The sequence below is a fragment of the Electrophorus electricus genome, chromosome 5 (genome assembly GCF_041902795.1).
Source record: "Electrophorus electricus isolate QZ-2024a chromosome 5, ASM4190279v1, whole genome shotgun sequence".
Taxonomy (NCBI): domain Eukaryota; kingdom Metazoa; phylum Chordata; class Actinopteri; order Gymnotiformes; family Gymnotidae; genus Electrophorus; species Electrophorus electricus.
The window spans coordinates 28,362,631-28,389,399 of NC_137501.1; the positions used below are offsets into that span (position 1 = coordinate 28,362,631).

The following is a 26,769-nucleotide window of genomic DNA, read 5'->3' on the forward strand; positions in this document are numbered from 1 at the left end:
CAATAAAGGCTATGATTAGCAGTAACTACTTGCAGACAGAAATGCATCCAAATTCTGATAGTAACGTTTTAAATGTTGATCCAAATCCACTTTTCAATCAAACAAGAAAATGTGTGTACAAAGGAAAAAGCCTTTTCATAAACTTTTTAGCCAAAGTTGTGGAAGGTGATGGAAATGCATTCTCTTTATTTCTCTACCAAAACGTGCTTTTAAATGGATCCAAAGAGAATCAGAAAACAAGATTGTAATTTGAGTCCAAATGTTCTCGATGAAGAGGCTCATTAAAATGTCAATCATTTGCTAACACACAGCATGAGGGTCATATCAACTGTAAACAAAATAAAATAGAACACTGAAGACTTAAAATCTCTTTCTCTTGATAATATCAGGCTTCCAATTGACAGGATGGGTTTCCTCAGTCTGGAACACAAACAAAAATAAATATTAAAAAGGCTTCAGAAATTGTCGAAGTGATTGTGCCTGAACAGACATGGACACACTGAGTAGATATCATCTGCTTTTCCGTTTTAGTCTTTTAAGAACAGCCCATAATTCTTGAACATGCACACTACAGACACTTACTTTAAAGATTCAACGATCAACAAGTAGATAACAACTAAATCCACACCTAAATCCACTGTGTTTTACGTTCTGTTTTATGTTAGGAAATTAAGCTCAAGAACCCTGCCACAAGCTATGGTATGATTAAATATATACAATGCGTTTAAAACATCTGCATATGGAACCTTTTCACTTTGTTATTGCCTCTATTTATTAAAACTTATGTGAAGCATTTGGAACCGAAATGAAAGGAAACATGTACAAAAGGCTGCTGTGGGTGTGATCTGATGTTATGGTTATTGTGACTGTAACTGTGGATGAAGAGAGCCGCCTCTCACCGCTGTGTCGTCCTCCTTGTACACTTTGATCGTTTTGTCCGCCTCCGCTGTGATGAGGCGGCTCTCAGAGTGGTCGAACACGCAAGCAAAGATCCCGGACTCGCTGTCCAGAGATCCTGGTTGCACGGCTGCGTGGATCCGCTGGAAATTGTAGCCTGTCCGCCAGTCCCACAGGTGGACTGTACCGTTATCAGCTGAGAGAGGGGAAGGCCCGCAAAAGGGAGGGTAGAGAAACGGAGAGAAAATGAGGAGACAGAATGCAAAACAACTAAATTTACCAAATGTTATAAATAATGGCAATTATTCTGCATTCTACTGATGTCATTCGTAACGCACAAGGCATACTCAGTTTGTAGGGACATTAAAGACAAGAACTGCTTACCTCCAGAAACCAAGACTCCATCAGAGTTGACAGCAAGCGTGTTTATAATGGCGTTATGTCCCGACAGATTCTGAATGAAGTTTCCGTCCGGAAATTTCCACTGCTTTATGTTGTCTGGGGAGCCTGTGGCAAAGGTGTACCTAAATAAATAGGAAGGAAGCACAGATTTATCATTTACATACTTGTGATGTTTAGCCAGATACTATTAACATGTATTTAGCTTTATGTTTGGAATCTGAAGGTCAACAGGGCCTCACTGTCGCGGGTGTAGAGCCACTGCTCGCACAGACTTCTTGTGATTGGTCAGCGTGGCTCTCGTCTTCCCGGCAATTAGATCCCAGAGTCTGACTGTGGTGTCATGGCTACCTGCAGCCCAACAACGAAACGCAACAAAGGCTAGTTTACTGCAAACCGCATGGGTACGTGCCACTGTTTTTAACTCCATACTGCTACAGCTGGAATTAGAGCATCACGTCACAGATCGGACCAGCGTACACAAGTCCTACATGATTGCTGTACGTGGTTCAACCTTGTAAAGAGGGAAGAGGGCATTCACCTGTGATGATCTGAGGCTCTGCACTCTGACACTTCACTGTGGCAACCGTGTTGGTGTGACCAGTGAGCGTGTGCACATTAGCTTTTGTCCTTATGTCCCATACCTATAAACCACATACACACAAGAATAAAAAAAGCTATGTCCTCGCTGCCAAGTGGTAACTGAACTGCTTGCTCAGTTAGGCACACACAGAGCTCTCAAACCAGGACCAAAACGATTCTCGCTGTTTGTAACCACATGCACGTTGAAAACATGTGCGCGCACGCGTGTGTCCCTACTCTGGCGGTAGCATCCCGGCTGCATGTCACCAGGACGTCGATGGTGGGGTGGAGGTCCAGATCATACACAGCACTCAGGTGCCCATGGTAGTGTCGAATCACCTGGGTTAGTAAAAGAAAAACACCACAATTAAAAAAAACCCACACGTGCCGTTTTGTGGCAATGCGAGTATCAACAGTGGTACCTTGTTGTACTCGAGGTCCCAGCACTTGACTTGCTTGTCCTCCCCGCAGGAGAAGAGATAAGGGCTACGGGAGCTCACCACCACCCCCCTCACCGTGCTGATGTGGCCGGTCAGAGAGAGCTTCAGCTTCCCACTGGCCAAGTCCCAGATCTGCAGATACGCGACACCGGTTCAAATCACACACACACACCCACCCACCCACCCCGATCTTTACACAGACACGCGCGGCAAAAGAGCCTTTCCCTCGTACCTTTATGGTCCTGTCAGCTGATCCGGTCACAAACCACTGATTGCCAGGTTCCACTGCTATAGATCTGACCCAGCCCAGATGACCACTGATAACCTGCAAGAGACAGACGCATGAGAAACACAACTCCACACGCCATCCTGCAGCGGATAGCATTAACAGCAGCAAGGCAACACCGGCGGAGAAACAATTCAGGGCATCGCTATGCAACCTCCAGAGTGCTTGGCAGAGACAGGTGGTGTCCCCTGTCTGCCACATGCTGCTCACCCGGTAGAGCTTCCAGGGCGGGTGCCACTGGGGTTTGGGCATGGTGGGCGCCTTGCGGGGCACCAACGCTGAAGTCTTCATACCACCTTCCATGATGGCCTGGGAGGAGACACAGGACAGTAAAGACTGGTAACCAAGGCGACGGAGTCCTTTTAGAATACCTGGTGCCAAAATGAAGTCCTTGAAGTCATCGGCAGTACACAGCTGCCTGTTCGGCTGGCCCACTTCTAACCAACGTGGTTTATTAACTCTTTGGTTAGTGATTGGTGGAGGAGGGGATGCGTTCTCCTTACCAGTGTGTGCTGTGGTGGCTGGGATCGCTCTGCCCCGCCGGCGTGTCTGTGGATCTCTCCAACACTGGCTGCAGTGCGTGCTGCATCCTGCCTGTAAAAAAAAAAAAATAATAATCAACGCGCACAGACACTCAGTAACTATCACAAATACATGCCTGTCTGCACCAGGACTCAGCCTTTAAAACAGAAAATGCTCCAAACTGGATGTTTTGGTCCATGCTTTTCTAAGAACTGCCCTAAAAGTTGGCTTAAGCTCCATTAGATGCCCAAGAGGATGGAACCATGTGAAATGATTTTAAGTTCACCTGGGCAGATTTACAACACATGGCAGAGAATCATTTAAGCACAATTAAAAAGGACCTCTGCTTAAGGGAGTCCAAGAGGACCTCAAGACTACTGTGCTTACTGACTAAGAAGGACGCCAAGACGGCATTGTAATTTTCAGAAATAGAGGGTTTTCATACAAATGGGACACACTGCTACAATGTTCGTAACCTCCGTAATGCCAACTGGCAGCTTCAAAGTTCTGCTCATTTTCCTCTGAGGAAACATGTGTCCCAGCAGCGCTTCCACTCCCCAGGGCAGTTCCGGAGTTGTACCCAGAGCCCCTGGGCAGTCCTGGGGTTGTGTGTGGTTACCTAGCCTGTGAAGGAGGCAGAGCCAGGGCCATGGAATGAACTCCTGCTTCACTGGGCATCTTCTGCACCTGAGTGTCAGCGGTGAGAGCCACTCCTAAACGCAATCATCAACACTCCGTGTCAGACACCTACAGCACTGCACACCTATGATGCGGTCTACACCAGGACTTGTGTAAAGACGCAGTTACAAGCACGCTATACAGATTTATCAGAAGAACTCTTCCAGACACCTCCTCATTCGTGGAGGCACACGATACCACAGTTCACTGCTCTTCACAAAGCCCTTGAGTAGAACAACTCCAACACAGCATGAACACCAAAATCTGATTTAAGCCATTTTGAGGCCACACACCTGGTGCAGATGGGTATGGATGGGTTCCTGTGATGAGGTATTCTGGACCACCATCTGTAGAAATATACGAACAATTTCACTACAAAACACCAATTCGGAGATTCATGTACAAACATGTTTAGTTTTCCACCTATCGTGGACCACTTTTTTAATGTGGCAAACCTTATTAGATTTACTGCAATTGTGTTTAGCGAGAAAACCAGGACCTTTATAGTTTCTGAGCGGTTAGGTTATACTACCTTCGTGCGAGCAGGTAAGCAGGTAACGATGGTCACACTCACCGGCCGGCGGGTATCCTGAAGTGTCGTACGGATCGGTGCTAAGAGCTCCTTTGACTCTTCCCTCCTTAAGAACCGGCATGTGTAACACCGGTCCATATTCCGTCCTTAATTTTACCGCCACCTTAACCTTGTGACTAAAGAAAGGATCGATTCAAAACAAAACTGCTCGTTATTTTTGCAACGGTCCCCCAAAAGCTCACCCAACTAACGACAGAATCAGTTTATTGCCGTTTAGGGGAGCCATCTCACCTTTCTTCGTCCAGTGATACCGGTTTTGCGTGATCGGACACGAACATGTCGTGGGTTCTCTTAAGAGACCTGAAAACAAGCGTGTGAACCGAGTGCTTCTGCACGTCCTGAAACCGAACACCAACACCGCTCGTTAAGTGTTTAATACAGGTTGAACAGAGTTAAGGATTTACACAGGACACAATTAAACAAAACAATCTAGCTAACTATTTAGACAGGGCCCGTTTAAACAAACATATAGCTTAAGTATTTATATGAAACAAGGCGCTAAAGCAAAACAAATCAAGCACTACAACCATAAATTCCGCTCTTCCAAAGCATAAAATTGTAACAAAACGCAGCTCTTAGCGACACGTTACATACCTCCGTCATGTTCGCGCTTCTTTAGGGTTCTTTTTTAAACTTGTTAACGCAAAATTAAGACTAAAAGAAAATTGCAGCACACGCCAGGAGAAACCCGGACATGAAAACCCTACTTCCGGCGAGTTCTTGCCCGTTTCGATTAGTCGGAACCTCGCGTTTACGTGCTTATCGCCACCTAGTGCCCCCTATAGGTACTGCGGGACTGAACATTGTTCCGCCTTAGACGTTTATGAACGTGGACCTAAACGCCTCATAAATACGTTTCGATGCTGAAACGTTACACTGAGAACTAAAGAAAAAACAGCAGATATTCCTCAGTTGTGTCTTGTTCTAAATGGTTATCTGTACTGTGTGGTCCTGTAAAAACAGACACGGTTAGTCTTGGAGGAATGTGGTTTCTTTCCATTACACACTTGTGCATATGTGTGGGATGACAAAGTTCTACTTGATTTGACAAAAGAAATCCACTGCACAAATTCCATACAAAACTTTTTTTTTTTTTTTTTAATTTTGTATGGTCAAATCTGCAAAACATCTAGAAAAATATACAACAAAAGGCTTAACTTTTGCACGACAATTAACTCTTTTGGGGGGGGGGATGGAACATAAAAGAAAAAAAAAAAATCATTTTTCTTCTTTATTAATAAAATCCACATTCTTTCCCCCCCCACCCCTCCTTATTCCTTATGCAGCGATAGCGCCCTCATTCCTCCATCCGGCTCCCGCTTACACGTCTCCGCAATATCCGGAATCGTTGGAGAGCTGTGATGTGGAGCTGCGGTTGGAGGATGAGTTCCAGATGTCCAGGTTCATGCGTGGGCCGAACGGGTTGAAGCTGGAGTACTGCTTGGCGGGGCAGGCCCCGCCCGGCTCTCGGCTGAAGGGCGACACTGGCGTGGTGGGCGGAGAGGTGGGCGCGGAGCGGTCAGGGGGAAAGTGGCTCCGGTAGGGTTCACTCTGAGGTGTCCAGATGGAGCCGAAGAGACTGGAAGAGATGGGGGAGAGGCTTCTGGTGCCTGAGAAAAATGGCTGAGGGAGAGAGAGAGAGAGAGAGAGAGAAAGAAGAAGAGTGAGAAATGTTGAAGTGGCCCCCTTTGCTAAAACCACTTAAAATCACAGTGCACATGCTGAGTCCCAACACTGACACAGGCACTAGATCACAGGTGCTCTGATTGGCTGGGAGGATGGCTTAATCCATCTCCCTGTCAATCCAGATGGATCACTCCTCCAGTCTTACTGTGTGATTGGCTGTCATACAGGGAGCGCGTGGCTGTTAGCTACAGTATAAAGTGAAGAGACACGAAGCACACAGGAAGTGGCATACACTGCAGGACAGCTGGAGCCACACTACGGGGACGGACAAGCTGACAATTCAGACTCAGAAAGTTCTGGATGCCAACCTTGCTGCCCACACAGCTGGTCATGCCCCAAGACGAGGCCACTTCCTGCACTGCTTCCTCACGCCAGACAGACTGCTGGCCAGCGGGCATCGTTTGGTTTTCTTGGCTCGAGAAGGCGTTCTGGTAATTGCCGTTGCCTTAGGTGTACAAAGCAAAATGTTATGATCTTTTTTACCAATTTTAAAAGATTAAGATCAAAATTAACTCATGTGACGACTGGATCTTACCAGCCAACATGTAATTTTGATGACAGTAGGAATAGGCGTTGCTGCATTGGCTGGCTGCATTGTTCCAAGGGAAATTTCTAGAACACCATAGAACCAAAACACAAAATCAACACGCATGCGATTTATAAATGCAAAAAAATGTTTATATAACATTTTAGGGGCATATAACATGTCCCTAATTTCATAGTAAAATGAATAAAAGTGCAAAAGGGTCTTTTTTATAACAGAAAATAACTTCATGTCTTACCCACTAAATGGGCTCGAGGCAGAGCTCTGGGATACAAAATTGATCGGCTCTGGCATGCTGTACCTAAAGCCATTGGTCAGTGGCACCGAGTGGGCAGACCATGTCTCGTCTGGAACATAGGCAGTGGCAGCATCTAAAGACATGGAGAAATATTTTATCAACTCCAAATTGATCTGAACAAGATATTAAAAAGTGATAAAACAAATGGCAAACAGCTTCTGTAAAGACTGAAAATAAGTGTTGAGTGACCCTCGCTCTCCCGTTCTAATCTGCTGCGTGTCAGACTTCATCCACAGAGGCTGACATAGGGGGACGACGACAAAAAACTCAGAGGTTCATGATGTGGTGCGTTACTTGCATCTGGGCTATGCGCACCTGAAGTTCTGTCCAGACTAGCAGCCACATCAGTGAAGCTGGCCAAGACAGCAGAGGGGGCAGGAGTCTCAGGGCTTTGGCACACGTCCGTCACACACACAGCACTCGGACTGCGCACCGATTAAACACGCAGTTAACGCACAGAAAACACAACAGACCCAGGCCTTTTCGCCCCCTGGCGGCCCACACACTTGATTACGTCGGATGGCCAATGTGCCGCCCGAGTTCTTAAATAGGTACCTCTGCGTTTTGAAGGTGCAGCGGCTGTGGAGGAAGCAGTCACGCTCAGTGGAGTATGTGCTGTACTGAGGGGCATCTCCTGCGGAGGAGAAAAGCAGACTCAGCAAGTATCACAGGGGCAGAACCTGATGGGGGCACTGCAGTGTCTGCGCGTTGTGTCTGACTCTCGTGGGTGGTGGTATTGTCTGCGTTTGTGTGCATGCGTCTCTCACTCTTGCGGGTGGTGCTGCTGCCATGGATTCTGATGGGCTCCTTCTCCCCCTCCATGCTGCTGGCACTGCTCCAGCTGCCCCAGGACCCGCGGCTGGCCCTCACACTGCCCGACGAGCTGCCCGAGTCTGAGCCCGACTCCCACTGAGGCCGCCTCTCCGGAACCTTCCGTCGAGGTCTGCCCAAACACATGCCTGAGCAAAAATAAACACAAGCCTCAGAGTCAGAGGAGGGGATCAGAGCTCAGATACGGACAAACTAATACAGGAAGAACCCAGGGTAAAAATGGGAAGCTTTCAGCCATTCATTCCCTGCATTTCTATAGAGGTAAAACTCAAACTTTTACAACTTTACACATCAGAAGGCCAAGGACTACATTTTGGATATATAAACAAATGTTACATTTTAAGAAAACGATTTTAACTTTGAATTCATTTTGTTCAAATTATTAAACACACTAAAAATAACGGTTTTTATATGCCATGCGGCATCGGGTTGCATCAAACTCCTCACCATTTGGTTTGGCAGGGCCATCCACTACTGGTGCCATCTTGGGAGTCTCCAGTTTGATTGTATTGGTGTGGTTGTGGGTTCTAGCCATGTTATGAGGCTCTCTGCACTCTGGTCCTCTCTCGCTCTCCGTCACTATAACAGTGCTGTTCTCAGGAAGCCTGTGGTTACATCATCACGACACCGTGTGAGCAGAACCAGGCGTGGCCACGTGTGACCAATAACTGGACTCGGATCACGACAAAGGCAAAGTTTGGATGAGTGGTGGGGTGTGACTGGGTCATTTGCAGTGCGGTAGGCCACTCACCCAAGCACAGTTTCCACAGCTCTCCTGCGGTTCTTGCCCGAGCTCTTCTTTGCTTTGGTCCTGGACGCGCACGCTCCCATCTCGGAGTCCTTCCCTGTGCTTTTCCTCTCGCTGATTTCTCTCTGAAAGTGAAGAGGTACAGGAACACTTACTATACAACACAATGTTAAGAGGGTTTCTCTCCCTTTACCATGCAACACTATAGACAGACTATACAGTGATGGTATTATAGTACTGATATTATTATTATTAGAATAAACAACAGCAACAACAACAACATTATTAAGGCTGTCATTATTAATATATATATTTTTAGTTTATTAATTTTTAATCACATTAAAAGAGTATTATATTGCTTTAACACTTTCAAATGTAAATAAGATATCTAAGCAAATTCTTAGCAAGTCTAAATTCAGGAGAAAGACAAAGCTTTCTAAAAAAAACAAAAACTGTGTTACTGTGTTATCTGGAAAGACTCTGTTACCTCAGTGTTTGGGATTTCCCTTTTCTCCTCAACGTTCTTTCTGCTACAACAGTTCATCTCTCCATCCACTGACTGAGACACACGATTGGCCGAAATGCTTTGAGGGAATCCAGGAAGTGTTTCCATAGGAAACATACCGCCTGACGACGTCTTGCCCTCCCTGCTGGGCTCTCTGCCCTGCTCTTTCTTCTCCACGTGGACGGGAGACTCGCCTGTGATGACGTCGTCGTCGTCATCGTTGTTATTGTTATTACAAATATCAGGGTCTTGCTCAAAGGTGCGTTCCTCTCTCTGCTCGTCTTGCGGAGGGTTTGGGGGGTTAGTGTTAGCAGCCGTGCTCGCCGGAGCCGCAGAGCTGTACTTGTATCTTGTGTACAGGAAGGAGACTTTGTGTGTGTGTTTCTTCTGAGGCTGGGAGGAGCCTCCGGAACTCCTTTTGGAGGTGGTCTGTGAACGGACCGTCCCATTGGCCACCGCCGTGGAGCCCCGCCCCTTTCCTTTGTCAGACGTGTGGCACGTGTCAGAGTAGTTCTTGCAGCTACCCTTTCCCCTGCTGCAGAAATACAAATTAACAAACACCACCAGTAACGAAAACATCCCCAACAGAAAGCAAGTGCCAAAGACCGGTAGAGACTCGAACACCCATAAACACCACATTTTCTAAATCTCCCATTTAAAAATCATAGAATTAGGCTCATCAAGAGACAAATGTTTGCACTCACAGACGAAGCATCAGCTCAGACTACTACTACGAAGGTTTTCAGTTATCCAGGTAGCTGGATATCTGCTAGCTGTAAGTTGAGACAAGTGAACAGGGATATTTGTGTGTGTGTGTGTGTGTATATAGCAGAGAACAGCGTTACCTGGCACTGTTAGCCGCATTGTGGCTCACGGAGCCATTCTCACGAGGGGCGGGGTTGTGGTTGTTGCGTGGCACCGGGGTGGAGAATTCCCGCAGGATGTACTGGGCCTGATGGAAGGCCATCAGACACACTCCAGCCAGAGAGAAGCTAACCACAAAACAATAGAAGCCCAGCCACTTAAAACATAGCACCCAGCTACACACCACTGCACCCTGTTTATCTAATTTTGTTCATATCCTTTAATATTCCCTATATTAAGTATTTCTACTATACACAGAAAAATGGATAAAAAAAAAAAATAATAATTTAATGATATTGACAAGGAGTATACCAAAATGTACCCACGATACGTGCATGTCAGACTGAGTGTACGTGTTTTTTGTCACGATTTGTCAGGATCTTTCCATAAGATATGGCTTAGGATCAAACTAAATTAGAAATCAGAAATCTGTAGTTTATTAGTTTATAAACTACAGATTGTGTGTGTGTGTTTGGGGGCGGGGGTTGGAGAATTACCAGGCAAAGACGAGTGTGATAACCCAGAAGGACTCCTCCCAGCTGGGACCTGGCACGACCTGGGCACAGAGGGGCAGCATGTGGTGGGGCAGCGTAACGTTCAGGGTGAAGGGAAAAGCGGAACCACGCGCCGTCACCAAGGTCAGGTCTCTGATCACCCACGACGACGTGAAGTCAGGAGTGAACCTGGGGAGGAGAAGCCAAAAGAAAGTCAAACACCCTTGGCCCAATCACCGTCAGGAGTTTACGTAGTGCAATAAAAGTAGCGATAACTACTAATTTTTCAGAAACAAACGTCAATAATGGGATTAGCTAGACTATGCGATGAGAAAAGGACCCGATGATGTATGGAGTAAGGTATGACTAGTATGACTACGGTTATCACCAGATAATGGGCAGTTCTTGACAATGGAAAATAACAATGAGGGGGCGGGTCATGTGAAAAAAGGCGGGCCATGGCAAAAGGGGCGGGGCACTTCGAATTGTAGGCGTTTTGTGTCTTGTAGCTAGCTGTCGTTAACGGCAACTTGGCTGTTTCATATCATCCGTATACTAAACAACAACAACAACAACAACAACACGCTCCTCAGTGGAGCGTTGGGGACTTACGCGATAGTGATTTCGGAGGAGGAGTTGTAGTCCACGCTGAAGGACCTGCACTGCAGCACTTCAAAGCCAAAGCCCTGACACTTATAGCCGTTGATGTTCATGGACATGACGGTGAGAGGCAACTCTCCCGCATTCTCCACCTTAAAACTCTTCTGGATGGCAAACAGGGGCTTGTTGGTGTGACTGCGTAGACCTGAGAGACGCATTCACAAGAAAAATTAAGACTAAACGTTACTGCACAAAGGTGATCCTGTTAAATAATAAACCACTTATAAATAATAAACCACTTATAAAACTGTTGGTCTCTGAATGGATGAATCTGGTCTCTCCAATGTGTTCTACTATAACCACATTAGGTTTAACTAAACTGCTCTCACCATCTCTACACTCCATTAGCGTGGACTGGGGCACGTTGAAGCGGAGAGATGCCCCGGGGCCAGGAAGTTTGCCTCCCACACGCAGGAGTTCCCTTGCCCCAAAGCCCTTCACCAGCACCAGGTCAAACACTGTTAGGTTGTTCCTGAGAGAAGAAAGCAGAGGTTTCCAGCATGCTGTGTAACACTGTGTAGCAATACTTGATCATGCAGAATGGCTGCTATTCTTTCACAGACAGCTGCGTAGTCTCCCCACTTGTTTATGTGACTCTTTCTGTAATAAATTACTATTCCTGCAGTTCTGCTAAACCGGCTTGTTATATAATATATCTATATAGAGCAGGGCACCTGATGAGGAGCAGGGACGTAACAGGTTTGTGTTCGGTGGGCGTGTACGCCACGGACACACTTTTTGACTCCCATGGCTGCAACACGACTCTCTGCACTCTGTTGCCCCCTCTCTGTCTCTCCTGGAATTGCATATGGTACAGTACAAGACAAGGCTTAGCATTGCTCTTGCTACATTTATTCTACAAACATGCATTTATGATGCCAAAAATGGCACAGAATAAATCGTATTTCTGGAGTGCGGGGACACAAAAATGCGAAATATACAGGTTCTCCTTCTTCCTTCATCACAGTTAACGTGACAAGGAACTAGCAATTATATAGCACTTTCCGTTTTGAGTCCCAAATTTCAAAGCACTTTAAACCAGAAATATTAAACAAAAGTTATATGATAAAGCACATTAATGAAATACTTATCAAACATGAAATACTCTCCAGAGCAAAAACAAAAACAACAACAAACAAACAACAAACAAACAAACAAACAAACAAAAAAAACCCCCACCAACTTACCTTCCAATCAGCTGCCAACAGTGAGAACTCAGTAGTAGTGATGTTGACAGAGAGGGGACTGATATTGAACCTGGAGAACACAGATGCGCACAGACAGACATAATGGTAAATGATGCTCTCCTACATACTGCTGAGGGTTTGGTGTGCACAGGGCCTGGGCGCCGGTCCATTCCAAGCGCGCGCTCAAAAATCTAAACTTTTTCGATCTACCCATCCTGTTGCTGATTCTGCTTCTTGGATCCCACATTTGTAAATGTTTATTTGTTTTTTTTTTTACCATGTCCAATATTTTTCTCTGTAGGTTAATGTTGTAAAGGCTAACGTGAAGCCTTGCCTTTCTAAGCAAAATCGTATCTAGATACTGTTTCCTTCATGCTAAACGTGTGTGTGTGTGTGTGTGTGTGTGTGTGTGTGTGTGTGTACGCACCATTTTGTGAGTAGATCTAATGCTTCAAGAGGTGATGGATATGAAGAAAGGGTTCTGATCTCCACGGACACCACAGAACCAGTTGGGTTTTTGAGAGTGAAATTTTTGACCTGAAACGCACAAACGAGTAGTACGTGAGCAGAGGAGAGTCTCTGTCGGACAGAGCGGTGCACCAGTGTGCGCGCGCCAGCAACACGGTGAAAGTGAACAAGGGCTTTGGTCAACCTTGCTCTCATTGACTGGTGTAGCTCCGAAGTCCAGAGATGCGGAGGACTCAGCAGGAAGCCTGGGCCACCTGCAGGAAAGCCTCTCACTACAGTGCCAGTGGCTACAGAGAGTTGCGCTCAGGCTGCTGTCTACTCTCCACAGTTCAGAGGGGGACTCTGGGAAGAGAGACCGCTGCCATTCCAAACGCCCTGTAAAACACACACACCGACACCGAATCAAAGTCATCACATCTGGTCAGGACGAGTGTGCGCCGAGTCATCTGTTGCTCAAAACAAGGGCTGGATCCGGTGGAAGCTTTAACTTGCCTGCTCGGGAGAGATGGAGAGGACAGGGCTTCTCGCACTCGCTGCCTGCCTCGAAGATGACTTCCCCCCGCTGGGCAAACACAGAGACGGCAAGGGAGAGGAGGAACGTTAATGCATTTCTGTAGAACTGAGCCCTTGCAAGGAAAAACCAGACACCAGCCATTTCCTCTTTTTGTGTGTTGTGCTCTCTTAGGTCTTGTACAACCTTTGCATTAAAATGATAAATATGCTTTATTTAGACTTACTATATTTAATAATACTATTTATAATACTATTCATAGTTATAGCCAATAAGAACAACAACAAAAATTTAACAAAAACCTAACACTTGATTTCAAGTGATTCAGGTGCTTTTTTTTGCCTTTTATGTTAAGTCAAAACAGGAGTATTAAAAACAGGAAACTCTGGCCAGAACCAGCGCTTGTACCTTTGACCCTGTAGAGAAGGTGTGTACAGGCAGCTCGAAGGAAAACCCCAGACTAGTGCTCAGGGTTACCACAGTGATGACGCTGATGGGCAGGGTCTTGTCGAGGAGCTGGAGTGTAAGCAGTTTCCAGCACCCAAAAGCTACACCCACTGTCTTTGTGAGTTTTACTACCTGCAAAGCAAAAAATACATTTAGAATAAGACCACAGCACAAAGACAGCAGGGATAGAATACTGGCACGGGCACTAACCTGCTTTATAAATACACCTCTCTGTCAATATGCACTCAGGACATTTAATGTCTTATGTATTCCAGTGTCATTTAAGTCTTTTTGAGGTTTTTGGTCGTTATGCTGCCTTCTCGTACTCAGCATAGACGCCAAAAGGTTTGTGAGATGAGTGTATTGGAAGAAAGCTGGGGAGGAGGGGTGGGTGGGTAGATCTTTTCTGTTACCTCAAAGAGTTGGTGGGTGGGCTGGGAGAGAGAGACGTTAGTGATGGTGAAAGTGAACGGAAGAGAGTTGAACAGCCACAGCTCTACGTGGTCTACACCCCTCTGCTTCTGCCTGAACTGAATCCACACAGCAGAATCACTGGCATTGCAGAGAGAGAGAGAGAGAGAGAGAGAGAGAGAGAGAGAGAGAGAGAGAGAGTGTGTTAAAAGTTCCACCAGTTTTGCTTCACATAACATGATCAGTAGTATCCCTTTTTGAGCGTAGCTCGCATTCTGAGCAGTTTAAGGACAGTTAAAAGGTATACAGTCAAAACAGATGCACTTAATATGAAAAGGAAACACAATAACACATATAACAGACACAAATATCAGAACGCAGGCACAGACACAATAACCCAGCAACAGAGACGACAGCATGCACCCAGAAACGACACCCTGACTTGCCCCTATACACCTCAAGTACTGGTACAGATAAATTCCACATATCTGAATGTCTGCGTGTGTGTGCGTGCGTGCGTGTCACCTGTTTGCAATATCCAGCCACGGAAACATGTTCACACTTCTGTTCCCTGGCATCTCTAAGCTGACCTGACTGGAACATTTTTTACGTTGAGATGACAACAACCCTAAAAACAAACACAAAGAAACAAATGGCATGCATCCGTTATCATTCTTGTCTGCCATAACAGCTCCTCCACCCACTAAAGCAGGGGGTTACGATCAAGGTCTGAGTGTTGGCACTGCAAAAACGCTCTTTCCTTTACTTCTCAAGTCCAGGTACAAAAGTGACGTGTACCGCAGACACATTTAAAAACAAGCAAGAAACCAACTTATCGAGTGCATAAAGAACCTTACTTCTGCAGGACAGCGTTGCCACCCGAGTGAGGTTACTGGCTGAAGCTTGCAGTGCCACTTGGTTAATCTCCACCAAGCTGTCTGTTCTCGACAGGAACTGTATCTCCTGTAACAATCAAATAGTACCCATGCAATTATTCCTGCTGCATGCAGGTTCAAACTGCAGAAGAAGTGCTTCATCTTGCTTCAACGTTTTGGGGGTTTTTTTTTTGCAAGTGCTTACCTTTACAAACAGCTGTCTGCTCCCAGAGTTCACCATGTACACTCCTATTCTAGGATCTGCTGTGAACAGACCAACAAGGCAATGAGCTTTTAAAGCCAAGATGCAAGAAATGTTCTAAGCAAGACACATGGAAAGAACCATAACACACCACAAGGAGGCAGCATAGTGCCAAATGAATTCCAGAGTCTCTTGGCCTCTGAATCAGTAAAGCCCATTTACCTGTTTACTTTTTCAACTACTGACACAATAGTGAAGTACTATATACAACACACAGTGCATTAAAGTAAGGTATCATATGCAGTATATTACGGGATCTCTGTGTAAGTACTACTAATTAGATGTGACTAAAAGGTATTACAACAATGTTAATACTTTATTTAGGTGTGTGCCCAGTGCTTGACTGTAAAAGGAGATCAAGATTACAAGCAATGGAAATCCTTAGGAAACTTAATCTGTTTTTCTTTATATTAACATATAAACAATTTCCTGCAGTATAAACACCTTTTCAGACAGTCAAGTCTGACATTTACCTAGCTGATAAGAATCTTCTCTCTCACACAGAGAGAGAGAGAGAGAGAGAGAGAGAGAGAGAGAGAGAGAGAGAGAGAGAGAGAGAGAGAGAGAGAGCGCGCGCAACTGCTCCAGCAAATGATCACGACCCCTAGGCCAACTCAACCAGCCACTTGTCCAACATGAATTTAGTTCTATTCAAGTGAAATACAAAAGCTTGTGTGGATGGACCATTCCCCTTTTAGCCATGTGTTAGTTCAGTTTGGTTTATTTGTCACATACATAGTCATACACAGTATAACTCGCAGTGAAATGGTTTGAGAGTGCTCTGTCCAAACTGAGGAGAAAAAAAAAAAAACAGGGGTGTACAGGGAAATATATATCTATATATATACACAAAATATATTAGCTTATGTTATGTTAGCTTCACCAGAAGGATTTAAATCCATATAACTGCAGCTGCTCTTAGGGCTGTACGATACATCATTGATAATGCTTGTATTAACCCTTTTCCCATGTTCCATCTTAAATCAAGCTTATGCAATAGACTCCCTGAGACTGAAGGTCAGTAGTGGCACAGATCATGAAAGAGGTAGCGAGGAAGGATCGCTATTGTGCAAGTCTTGGTCTCCTCGCCAAAAAAGCGCTCTAAACAGGAAGAAAGAATCAGATTGAGGAACTGGCTTCAGAATGATTCGCCGGTACGATGAGGTTTCTGGAAGATGTCGAGTCCAAGCACAGGAGGTCTCTCTGGGACATGTACGCTAAGAGGTACTGGGTTGAAAGCTACGTGCCTGCTCTCAAAGGAGAAGACGGCGGCTCTTATAACAGCACAGCATGCTGAGATATGAACTGGGACTAGAGTTGTCAGACATAAGAACCAACCATGTGAATAACAGAGGCATTCAGTAGCTGGAAACACTGTTCACACACACACACACACACACACACACACACAGAGATACATACTTGCAGTGCCGCCTTGTGGAAGGAGGACTAGCAGTACCATGATGCTCTCCAGGACATACGGCTTCAGTTTGTCGAGGTGGGCTGGCCTTTCTCCTCTCTCAGACAGACTGATCTGAAGAGACAGACGTCCTTCTTTCTCCGTCTGAAAACAGATGCCCTGAGAGGGGAGGGAGAGAGAGAGAGAGAGAGAGAGAAACAAAAGGAACGAATAAAAGAAAAGGCAAAAGGAAAAAACAATTGTGTGTGTGTGTGTGTGTGTGTGTGTGTGGGGGGGGGGGGGAAGCTTTTAGGTGGAGGCCTCATTTTCCCCTTGTGTTTGGAAGACAAGACGGAGACCCCACATTAGAGCAGCGCGCGTGAGCTACTTAAATGAAAATCACTTTGGATCATGACAGCTTCACGGTCCTGTTTGTGTGAACGGAAAACACACTTGTGAAGATGCAGAATCCTCCACAATTTTTCTTTCCTCCTTGCAAGTAGTTTTTTGCATTTAACGCTGTGCAGGGCTCTGGCTTAGATGACTACTAGTAAATAATACTGAAATAAAAAGCAGTGGCATTATCCTCAGCATTGTAACCATTACCATCTGGCAGGGAGTGCTATCTGACAGCCAGCCCTGCTGACTCAGTAACACGTACACATTCTTGCCTCGGGCCCTGCACAACCTCGAAATATTAGACAACTTTATGTACCACAATCTGTGTGCCAAGCACCCACCTCGAAGGTTAATTACCATATTTTTCTTTAGCACAATTCTCATTTACGTGGGGTTCCCATGTTCTTATTTTGATAATGCTACCTGGGCCCCGGTGTGCACTACATTCACAAAAATCATTAGCTTGCTTGGAAAAGAATTCCTCCAAATCACACAACCAATAAAAAAAAAACCAAACAAACAAACAAAAACCACCCGTGGTGGGAGGTGTGAGACATACCTGAGGGTTTCTGTAGAGGGAAGCAGGGAGTGTACATTCCAACAACAGTCCCAGGATGGTAATATTTAAAGCTTCTTCCTGTGAGAAGAGAGGGGAGAGAAAAAAAAAAACCCAACTGAAAATAAAAGACAACTCCAAGGAAACCAGCTTCCAGTTTAAAACGATGACCTAACGAGACAGAGCAGAGGAACGCTGTATGAATGGATCGTTAGGGAGCTCACTACCCACGGACGGGCTACGATCAGCTCATACCGGCCCATTCTGGAGCATGAAGTCTCAAGGTGCAGTGCAGTGAAACCACGGGTGTTCCACAGGGACAGCTTGTGGCTGCTACGGACATCAGAGGCCGATAGTGCCAAAGGGATCGTATTCGACATCAGTAGAAACCTCTAACATATGCTACCGATAGTCTCCATGGAATTAATATGGGCATTACACATGCACTTGGGGCAGTAGAACTTTGGAGTGGACAGGAGGCTAGACACACTTCAAATCTGAAAGGTCACTAGGATACATGTAAATCTGTTTGTGAGGGGAAACTGCACCAAGAAGAAGCGATGCAATGGAGTATGCTTGCACTGATGTGTTTGGATGATTATGTTCCTTGAAGTGCAGATTTAATAAAATTCACTTGTAAAAGGTCAAAATTAAACCCAAAATCTCACCAATATGTAATATAGGACTACGTGTTAATTTTTGCTTATACTGTGTGCACAATTATTAGGCAAGTTGTATTTTTGAGGATTCATTTTATTATTGAACAAGTACAGTGCACTTGGTCAATCCAAAATGTTAATAAACATCAAACCTGAACACTTAAGAAAGTAAAAGTGAGGTTTTGGCTTTCCTAGGATAATGTGTGTGCATTTCAAAAGAAAAATATTTCATTTTTAAATATTTATAAAATCAGTGACCAGTATAGCCACCCTTCTTTTCAATATAAGCCATAACCCTTTCATTTATGGAGTCTGTCAGTTTCTTAATCTGCTGACAATCAACTTTTTGTGCTGTTTTCCTTCACCGCAAATCTTCCATTTAAGAAGTGTCCACAAGTTCTCAATCGGGTGTAGGTCAGGTGAGGAAGGGGGCATGTCAATATTCTTTCATCTTTAAGGCCTTTACTGGATAGCCACGCAGTGGAGTGCTTTGATGCATGCGATGCAACACTGTCCTGCATAAAAATCATGGCCTTCTTGAAAGATGCAGACTTTTTCCATGTACCACTGCTTGAAGAAAGTGTCTTCTAAAAACTGGCAGTAGGTTTGGGAGTTGATTTTGAGTCCATCTTCAACCCAAAAAGGTCCAACTAGCTCATCTTTAATAATACCCGCCCATAGCAGTGCCCCACTTCCACCTTGCTGGCGTCTGAGTTGAAGTGGAGCTCTGTGTGTTACTGATCCAGCCACGGACCCGTCCATCTGATCCGTCAAGAGTCACTCTTGTCTCATCAGTCCTTAAAACCTTTGAAAAATCTGTCTTCAGATATTTCTTGGCCCAGCCTTGACGTTTCACCTTATGCGTCTTGTTCAGTGGTGGTCGGGTTTCAGCCTTCCTTACCTTGGCCATGTCTCTGAGTACTGAACACCTTGTACTCCAGGCAGGTTGCAATTCTGGAATATGACAGCACCGGAGGATAACGGGTTCCTGGTCACTTCACGTTTGATTCTTCTTAAATCTTTGGCAGGTAATTTCTGTCTTTTTTTTTTTTTCTCTCAACATGTTTCTTGTGAACCTGTTGACTACTTGCAACAAAACATTTGATGATTCTGTGATCACGCCCAAATAACTTCGCGGTTTTATGAGTGCTGTAACCCTCTGAAAGACTTTTTACAATTTTTGACTTTTCAGAGTCAGCCAAATCTCTAATTTGGCCCTTTTTGCCTGAAGAAAAGAATCTTCCTAATAATTCTGCACACCTTGATATACGGTGTTGATCTCCTTAGGCTGCACCCTCCCTCATTACACAAATACACATCACCTGATATGCTCAAATCCAATCGGGATTCAAGTTTATACAGCTTAGAGTTGGAAAATATGTATACAAATTATGATATGGTCAAAAATACTCTCCATCTTAATAATTGTGCACACAGTGCAGGAGTAATTCCAAATACAATAGTCACACATTTTTCAATCAGGATTAGTTTTGTTATAATCCTTGACCATGCATCCCTTTCACCACATAAATGTAATTCATCTGTACCGAACATATATTACCATTTTTCATTCTGTCTGCAACGCACTAGCTTACACGCAGCAGACAGAAGGCAGACGTGTGTAAACCCGAGCACCAGATGCAGACTGAGCAGGACTGAATGAATGATATAAAACTGAGCAGGAGAGCAAAACAGCAGCAGCAGCTCAACGCATGTGAGCACTAAAGAGATGGGTGATAACTGACACTTTCAAATGGTCTCTCACTTCCTGTGGTCCATGTGCACCTCTCTCTCTCTCTCTCTACTATGTTAATAAAAACCCCTCACTGTAGAGTGCAATAGTGAATTTTTGTTACTGTCTATGTCTAAATGTTTCATATTTAAAATGTTTCACATGTAAATATTTAAGAAAAACGTATATGAGTGTGCATGCACGTGTGTAAATCTGCGTATGTTCTAGCATGCAACAGTGGTTATCTGGTGCTAGATATCTGGAGTCATGCAGGACAGAGGCCTGCCTCTCTGCAGAGTGGTCAAGCATAAAACATACCTGAGTTTGTGTGAGTTTAATACTCTGCATGTGGGGGAATATCAGAACACTGCCTCTCTTCTGTATATCCTTAATAGAGTCAGCAGCAGAGATGCCAACACCAAAAACCTGAAAGAGAGAGAGAGAGGATTCGTTAATAGAAAAGAAAAAAGAACTATTACAATTAGAGATGATTGCAGACACTACTTTAACAGCACATCTGTGTACTCTTCAACCTGTTTCCTTAAACAAATATTGATCTGTACACTGCAGTGCTTAATTTCGCTCGGTATGAGTCATGGCATATCTGCCCAGGGTAGAGAATAAGGCAAATGTATTTGCATAGGTCCTGCAGGCATTATTGATGCTACTGAGCTCACCACTGAGCACCTGTAATACAACACTGAAGCTGTTGCTTGCGTACTGGAGGCAAAAACAAGCTTTCACACTTCTCTTAAACCTATGAAACCTACTACCATCAACAGGGACTGAATGCTCCACTTTGAAAAGAGACCAAGGGCTGTCCATAAGATGAACCAAGTCTTCTTTTTTCTACACTGCAAAGACGAGGGACTAGAACATTCTGACAGCTACATAATAATCCTGTCAGAATATACTGCATGTCATCTCAACTGAACTGGGCTGGCGTGCAGTATGCTCCGATTACACCAGACCCATCAGCCCATGAGACCGATCAAACCAAGAAGCTTTTTCTGCAGTAACAAGTACATCAATTGTGCCTTTACAAGGTTATACATTAGCACCTTGTGGTCAGATGGTGAACCCTGTATTCATGCAAACTTTATTCATGCAAACTCCACTCATGGCAATTATGGAGCAGACGTGGACCTTTGTTGTAGTTCTGTCTTCAGCAAGCGTGCATGTGTAAAGCAGCTTGCAGCATGTCATCTCAAATCAAACGCCCACCCTGAAACATGCAGAATGTTCATCACTGTGCAAGGCCAGTACTCACCTGGTATGTAATCACCCCGTGGGTCGAAGTGTTAATAAATAAAGAATTTTCTACATTGCCCTCCTCTGTAGGGAGGAAAACGAGTTTAAAAGATGTCTTCCCTCTGGGTGGGATCACCTGCAGGAGCAAAAATGAGACCTTTAAATGAACCCAATCAATCAGTCAATCAACAGTTGAGGGCAGACATGGTCAATTAATTCACACTGCAGAGTGAGTATTGGGTCTTTCATACTGCTGAAACTGATGTGGTTTCATTCAGTTCCGCTGTTGGGGTGCAGTCTGGGAAGTCTGACATTCATACCAAAGAACCACGGGCAAAGGTCAAAGAGCCATGTTTGTTAGTTCTCAATGTAATTACCAACCAATCCATCTCAAAAGTTCATCTCCACACATGGACTGGGGCAGTCAAAAACGAACCCCCCCCCCCCCCCAAAAAAAAAAAAAAAACCAAGAAAACAAAAAGTGGGTACGGGAAGAAGCTTATTATGTCAACAATTCCTGGTGGAAAGTTCAGAGGAACAAAGATGAAGGTGCTCGTTTCAAGATGATCGAAGCAGGCGAATTTTATGGGTCAAAAGTGACTGACGGGGTAAAATGAGAACAAAGCAGACAAAGGGAAAGACGGAAGCCCAAGCTAATGCTTTGGGGGAGAAATGACTCTGACAGAAGAGAGCAAGGGAAACAACCGGAAGGCTTCCCACATCAGAACACTCTCTCCCTCGCTCTCTGGTTTTTGGTGTCTGATTCTCTTAAGGACATGCAGAAGAGAGACACAGAGAGAGAGAGAGAGAAACCATATACTCACCCGTCTGTGGAAGGAAGGCATGTGAAAGTGTGTGCTGGATGAGAAGACCGACTGCAGCGTGACCGGCAGGTCCGCACTGGGGTTGTGGATGTAGATGGTTTCAGCTCGTGGGAGCCCCACTGGCCTACTCACACACACACACACACACACACACACACACACACACACACAGATCCCCAGACACGCACAGCATTAGCAACACTACATAAGTCAAATTTTAATATATATACAATTTTTAAGAGATATTGTCTTAAAACAGCTTTACAGGAAACCAGGTCTATAAGCCCACAGGCTCACCCCCTCAGTACCCTTCAGTACAGTCCACAAAGGGGAAATGAAAGCATTACTGAACATTAGGCTGATGTCATGGTTGTAAAACCTGCAGAAAGGCAGATCTGCCACACCTTTTTTCCAAGCTGTGAGGGTTCCCCCTCCCCCCTTCTTCTGCATACTATGAAATACAGGAATTCGTCACATACGGTCTTCAAAATATGCACCCGCTTTAAATTCTCAATTTTAAAAAGTTGTCCATTCCTAAAATATTTTTGAAAATATAAAACCACTGGACTGGTGAGCCTCATAAAGCACGCCATTTAAGTGACTGGGCATCATATCCAATTCACACCATCAGTGCCTGCATTACTGTTGCACAAGGTGCAGAGTATGATCAGACCCTGGTATAAAAGGTCACCGCACAGAGATGAAAGTGAAATCTCTCACAGGGCTGAGGGGGAAGTAAAGGTTGAAGGCTGTCAAAAAACAAAAACAGAAAAACCAAAACCCAAAAAACACAGGGCTCATCTTTACTTGTACAGTTTGACCTTCAGCAGTTTTGATGTGTGTTCATGGTCAACGTGTAAAAGCTTTGCGCCTCAAAGCTAAAAGGGTGAGCTGATGCTTAACAAAAGGTTTTGATGCTTTAAAAAACAAAAGAAGTTGGGGGGGGGGGGCCTTGATGGTCAACATCCATCTTTGCTATAGAAGCACACAGCAGGCCTAGGTGGATGCACTGAGAACCTGTTGCAAGATTTAAAAAAAAAATAAAAATAAAAATAAATAAATAAATAAAAAATACCAGACCAGCAGGAGGCCAAAGTAGCTCATGCGTGGTCACCCTGTTTTGTCAATACCACGCCAAGGTGTTTAGAGTTCAGCTTTGAATTCATATATTTAGACAAAAAACATTTAAAAATCTAGTCAGTTTGCAATGTAGTCAAACAGCGTCAAAGCAGTATGAAGGCAGCCTTTCAAAAAAAAAAAGGTTTTTTCCACTTTCACCAGCGTGTGGAGGATGGAGCTTCGATTTCCTCAAAACCACCACGTTCCACGTAAATCAGCGGCATTTGGCCTTTGGAGTACAAGATTCTAAGACTTATGCAGTTCTAGAATTAGACACTCTACTATTTTTAGATATGAGCAGAAGCCACTGTGACATCAAAATAGAACCGTCAGTGATGTGATGGTCCAATAGCACCAGGGTGATGGAACCCATCTGAAACAACAGCCCAAGGCTAGAAATTAGTCAGGGAGCATCTGGGTTACTCAGTAGCAGCCAATGAGCAAGAATGCCCGTGTGTGTTTTGGGTTTAACCAGAGCACGCGGGTAAACACCAAAAAGCACGTGGATAGAGCAGAACAGGATGGCTGATTAAATTAGCAGGGGCTAGAAATAAGGGTGTGCTTGTTCTCTCTCGCTGTCTCTCTGTTGCCCTGCCCATCTATAGATGGGGCTCTTTGCAATACATCAGCAGCATCCGAGAGCCAACTCTACAGCCCTGGCAACCCCACAACACATCCAGCCACAACAGCTTCATAAACAAACCCAGAGGAGAAGGCAGCAGTGAGCTCATAGCCCAGTAGCGAGAACACTCTGCCCCACTGTCCAGCCTAACACACACACACACACACACACACACACACACACACACGCGCTACTTGGCGAGGCCCAACAGGCAGACGGACCCTCCGCCAGCAGTACAGCTCCAGACGTCCAAGCACAACAAAACTAAAGCTATTCTGGATGTTTGCAAGACCCAACGGGAAACCTTGCAGTTCACGACCCTTCACTTAACCCCTTCCCCAGAGCTGAGAGACAAGAGGCAGGGCCATATTTGGGTATCTTCAGAGGCCCTGGCCGAGTACCATTACAAAGCTCCCCGCTTCCCACAGCACAGAGACCCTTAGGTCTCATGTGTTTCATTACAACTAGCAAGGAAGACTCACGACCCAAACAGATACGTTTCCTGTCAAGCATAAAAAACAAACAAATAAATAAATAAATGTTGAAGGACTGGATGGGCTTTGATATAAATGGACATTGTATTTTTTAACTGAATCACTGCACCTCTGAGAACATTAAAATTCCTCCTGTTCAACTAACCTAAAAAGAGAGAGCACAACGGTGCTGAAAAGATGTGCATGTCATCATATTCTGAGAGAGAGGGAGCGAGAGCGAGAGGGGGAGGATTTGGGAAGGTGCGAGCGCAACACGGTAACCTTCATCCGTGCGAAATGTACAAATAAAAAAGTCAGGCAACAGTAAGGACGTAGAGAGCTGTCAGTCAGTCACTTACTGTGTCCCGAAGTCCAGCACAGAGGGTTGGAGGCGGAGTGGTCTCCCGAGGTCCCTCACATAAAACGAGGAGCTGAGAGAAGCAGAAAGAGGGGAAATCACATCAGCATTGTAATGTCAGCTGAAGTCACAGCCCATTCCATACTGTGTGGAATACTGATTACTCTCCCTGATGCAGGTCACTATGCACACATGCTGCCTGTATGAGTTTGCACTGCTTTTTTTCCCCTTTCTGAATGTGCACTACCCTGTGCAACTCTATTGGTACGGAATGATGTATGGTTACCAATTTTTCCATACGGGACTCGTACAACAAAGCTTTAGGAAAAACAACAACAAAAGTCTGTTTCTAAAATGATTATTTGGATTTTAGTAAAGCTTTATCTCAAAAACAGAAAAAAGATGATCAATGTGTACATTAATTTTTGGCTCCATGCAGGCTACTGTAAAATCTTTCACCAGACACATCAATTTAGTTTAACTCTTATTTGCCATTCGGGATAAATTCAACCACATTCGGTTGAGCTTTCAAACCAATATATTTTGTGTTCGTGTGTACATGGTGAAATGCTTCCAGGCGTTGCTGACAGAAGGGCTAACACAGCTGTTCGTTGCTCTTGATAAGATTGAATAACACCCTGAACTCTGAGGGTGTGTCTCTGCAGGCTAGTCTCACCACCACCAGAAACAAAGCAAAACGCCACCTTTTTCTGGCTGTTTTTAACTTTCTCTCTTGACAAGTAGATGCAAGAATAAATTACAACAACACTCCATATTCTTATGTTTGCAGCTCTAAGCATGACCAATATAAAGACCACAGGCAGGTTAGAAATCTAGCTGTTCATTACTGCTTGGTAATTGCATCTTGTTTTCAATCTAGTCCAAATGGCCCTGCAGTTATAAACGGAGCCCTAGAAGGTTCAAGTTTTTTTGGAACAGACCATGTGGGGGAAGCGCAACATATCAACAGCCTTCAGGAGGGTGAGTGAGAAACAGAAAGAGACAGAAGTAAAGACCTAGGGTGGCAAACCACAAATTTAAAGCAAAACATCGCCTCATTGTCTCAGAATTAAGACAAATGATCTAATATACATTTAAACACAGTGCAAAGCAATTCAGCAAGGTTCACCCCCCCCCCATTTCCAAGCCTACCTTTAAGTCTAAAAGTCTATGACACTAAACCTAAAAAGACATTAACAGACAGCAGCTGGTAACAGGCTTGTCTTTCTTTTAACCCTTTAAATGCCTGGTCCAAAACAAAACAAAAACCAATTAAAAATGTAGTCAGATTTGGAGAATATCACTGCTGTTGCGCTGGAGTAGAGATGGAACTTGCAGCCTGTGGTGCACAGACACCTCCCTCAGTTAGCCGACCTTCAGACCGCACACGCGACCTGCACACCCAGGGCTAGAACAGTGATTCACTGTTACACTGTGGTTATACAACAATCAAACTATAAAGTTATACAACAGTCAAAGTGATTCTGAGCAACAAAACAACCAGCAGCAAGAGACAAACCAAGCTGTGGGACTGATGGAAAGGAAAATGTTTGTAGGAGTGTCTGGGTCTGTTCTCAGCATGCAAAAGTCTATATCTGCACATCACTGGAGTGGAGTTCTTGCTGGAACATGTTTTCGAAAAGCTAAAACTGCCAGAGGGCAAAAATCACGGATTTGTATGAAGCGCAAGGCACCTTTCCATCGGAGATGCTACAGGAGGGAATAAAAACAACGGGTTTTCTGCATTCAGAGCAAAACCACCATCACTGATCAAAACAAACTAACGTTTTCAACCTGGAAGATGCAGTCTTTAAACAAAGGAGGGTGGAGAAGAAGAGACAATGGCAGAAATAACAGCATCACACACACACACAGCAACCAAACACTAGGAAAAAAGATGACTCGAATTGCATAGAGTGCTTACTTCCTGTCTACCCTCAAACAGGAAACGGTGGGTAATTTTGAATTCTGCTCATGCGGTGGGGGAGGGGAGACCAGGGTGTCGCTCATTGCTCATGTGAGCTTTGTTGCTGTGCTTCATTTTTCATACACTTGAGGTTAGCATCTGCATGGGGGAAAGCCAGCAGCAAACCATCAAGAACGGTGCCAAGGCATGGCAGCCTGAATGGAATGTAAAGAGTGTTGCCACCTCTCCTCATTTCACTGCATTTGTCACGGTTGAGCTTGTCC

At 44.8% G+C, this 26,769-nt stretch overlaps 2 protein-coding genes across 4 annotated transcripts in view; both read right to left on the bottom strand.

Moving 5' to 3' along the window:
* Window positions 1-166: 166 nt before the first annotated feature.
* Window positions 167-5,137, bottom strand: plrg1 (pleiotropic regulator 1). The gene is made up of 15 exons (XM_027017882.3): window positions 4,991-5,137; window positions 4,628-4,734; window positions 4,379-4,512; window positions 4,098-4,151; window positions 3,746-3,839; window positions 3,108-3,198; window positions 2,815-2,913; window positions 2,551-2,643; window positions 2,301-2,450; window positions 2,116-2,217; window positions 1,838-1,940; window positions 1,539-1,647; window positions 1,282-1,421; window positions 900-1,093; window positions 167-420 (listed from the first exon to the last, which is right to left on the bottom strand). Exons 1-15 carry the CDS (start codon window positions 4,997-4,999, stop codon window positions 361-363), a joined length of 1,539 nt encoding a protein of 512 aa, XP_026873683.1. The 5' UTR covers window positions 5,000-5,137; the 3' UTR covers window positions 167-360.
* A 340-nt stretch (window positions 5,138-5,477) lies between these two features.
* Window positions 5,478-26,769, bottom strand: part of tmem131l (transmembrane 131 like) — a 34,221-nt gene continuing 12,929 nt past the window's right edge. Inside the window, exons 4-33 of one of the 3 annotated variants that reach the window (XM_081714678.1) lie at window positions 24,581-24,652; window positions 22,008-22,131; window positions 21,203-21,319; window positions 20,251-20,358; window positions 17,545-17,622; window positions 16,610-16,766; window positions 15,131-15,189; window positions 14,908-15,013; window positions 14,576-14,678; window positions 14,053-14,191; window positions 13,601-13,771; window positions 13,174-13,243; window positions 12,866-13,056; window positions 12,641-12,750; window positions 12,214-12,283; window positions 11,701-11,822; window positions 11,356-11,498; window positions 10,979-11,171; window positions 10,370-10,555; window positions 9,854-10,000; window positions 8,991-9,543; window positions 8,507-8,628; window positions 8,203-8,360; window positions 7,692-7,883; window positions 7,480-7,558; window positions 7,240-7,349; window positions 6,928-6,997; window positions 6,618-6,694; window positions 6,391-6,527; window positions 5,478-6,019 (exon numbers count right to left, since the gene is read on the bottom strand). In XM_081714678.1, the coding sequence (XP_081570804.1) occupies window positions 5,717-6,019; window positions 6,391-6,527; window positions 6,618-6,694; window positions 6,928-6,997; window positions 7,240-7,349; window positions 7,480-7,558; window positions 7,692-7,883; window positions 8,203-8,360; window positions 8,507-8,628; window positions 8,991-9,543; window positions 9,854-10,000; window positions 10,370-10,555; window positions 10,979-11,171; window positions 11,356-11,498; window positions 11,701-11,822; window positions 12,214-12,283; window positions 12,641-12,750; window positions 12,866-13,056; window positions 13,174-13,243; window positions 13,601-13,771; window positions 14,053-14,191; window positions 14,576-14,678; window positions 14,908-15,013; window positions 15,131-15,189; window positions 16,610-16,766; window positions 17,545-17,622; window positions 20,251-20,358; window positions 21,203-21,319; window positions 22,008-22,131; window positions 24,581-24,652 (4,267 nt within the window). In that variant the 3' untranslated portion in view covers window positions 5,478-5,716. Of the gene's footprint in view, window positions 6,020-6,390; window positions 6,528-6,617; window positions 6,695-6,864; window positions 6,998-7,239; window positions 7,350-7,479; window positions 7,559-7,691; window positions 7,884-8,202; window positions 8,361-8,506; window positions 8,629-8,990; window positions 9,544-9,853; window positions 10,001-10,369; window positions 10,556-10,978; window positions 11,172-11,355; window positions 11,499-11,700; window positions 11,823-12,213; window positions 12,284-12,640; window positions 12,751-12,865; window positions 13,057-13,173; window positions 13,244-13,600; window positions 13,772-14,052; window positions 14,192-14,575; window positions 14,679-14,907; window positions 15,014-15,130; window positions 15,190-16,609; window positions 16,767-17,544; window positions 17,623-20,250; window positions 20,359-21,202; window positions 21,320-22,007; window positions 22,132-24,580; window positions 24,653-26,769 lie in introns of all 3 variants that reach the window. The other 2 variants (XM_081714677.1, XM_081714676.1) reach the window with 2 other exon arrangements.

Coding starts and splice junctions, on each gene's coding strand:
- plrg1 (XM_027017882.3), bottom strand. Junction 2,914..3,107: donor AGCCACCACAGCACACACTG/GTAAGGAGAACG, acceptor GTCTCCTCCCAG/GCCATCATGGAAGGTGGTAT. Junction 2,644..2,814: donor CGCCCTGGAAGCTCTACCGG/GTGAGCAGCATG, acceptor TGTCTCTTGCAG/GTTATCAGTGGTCATCTGGG.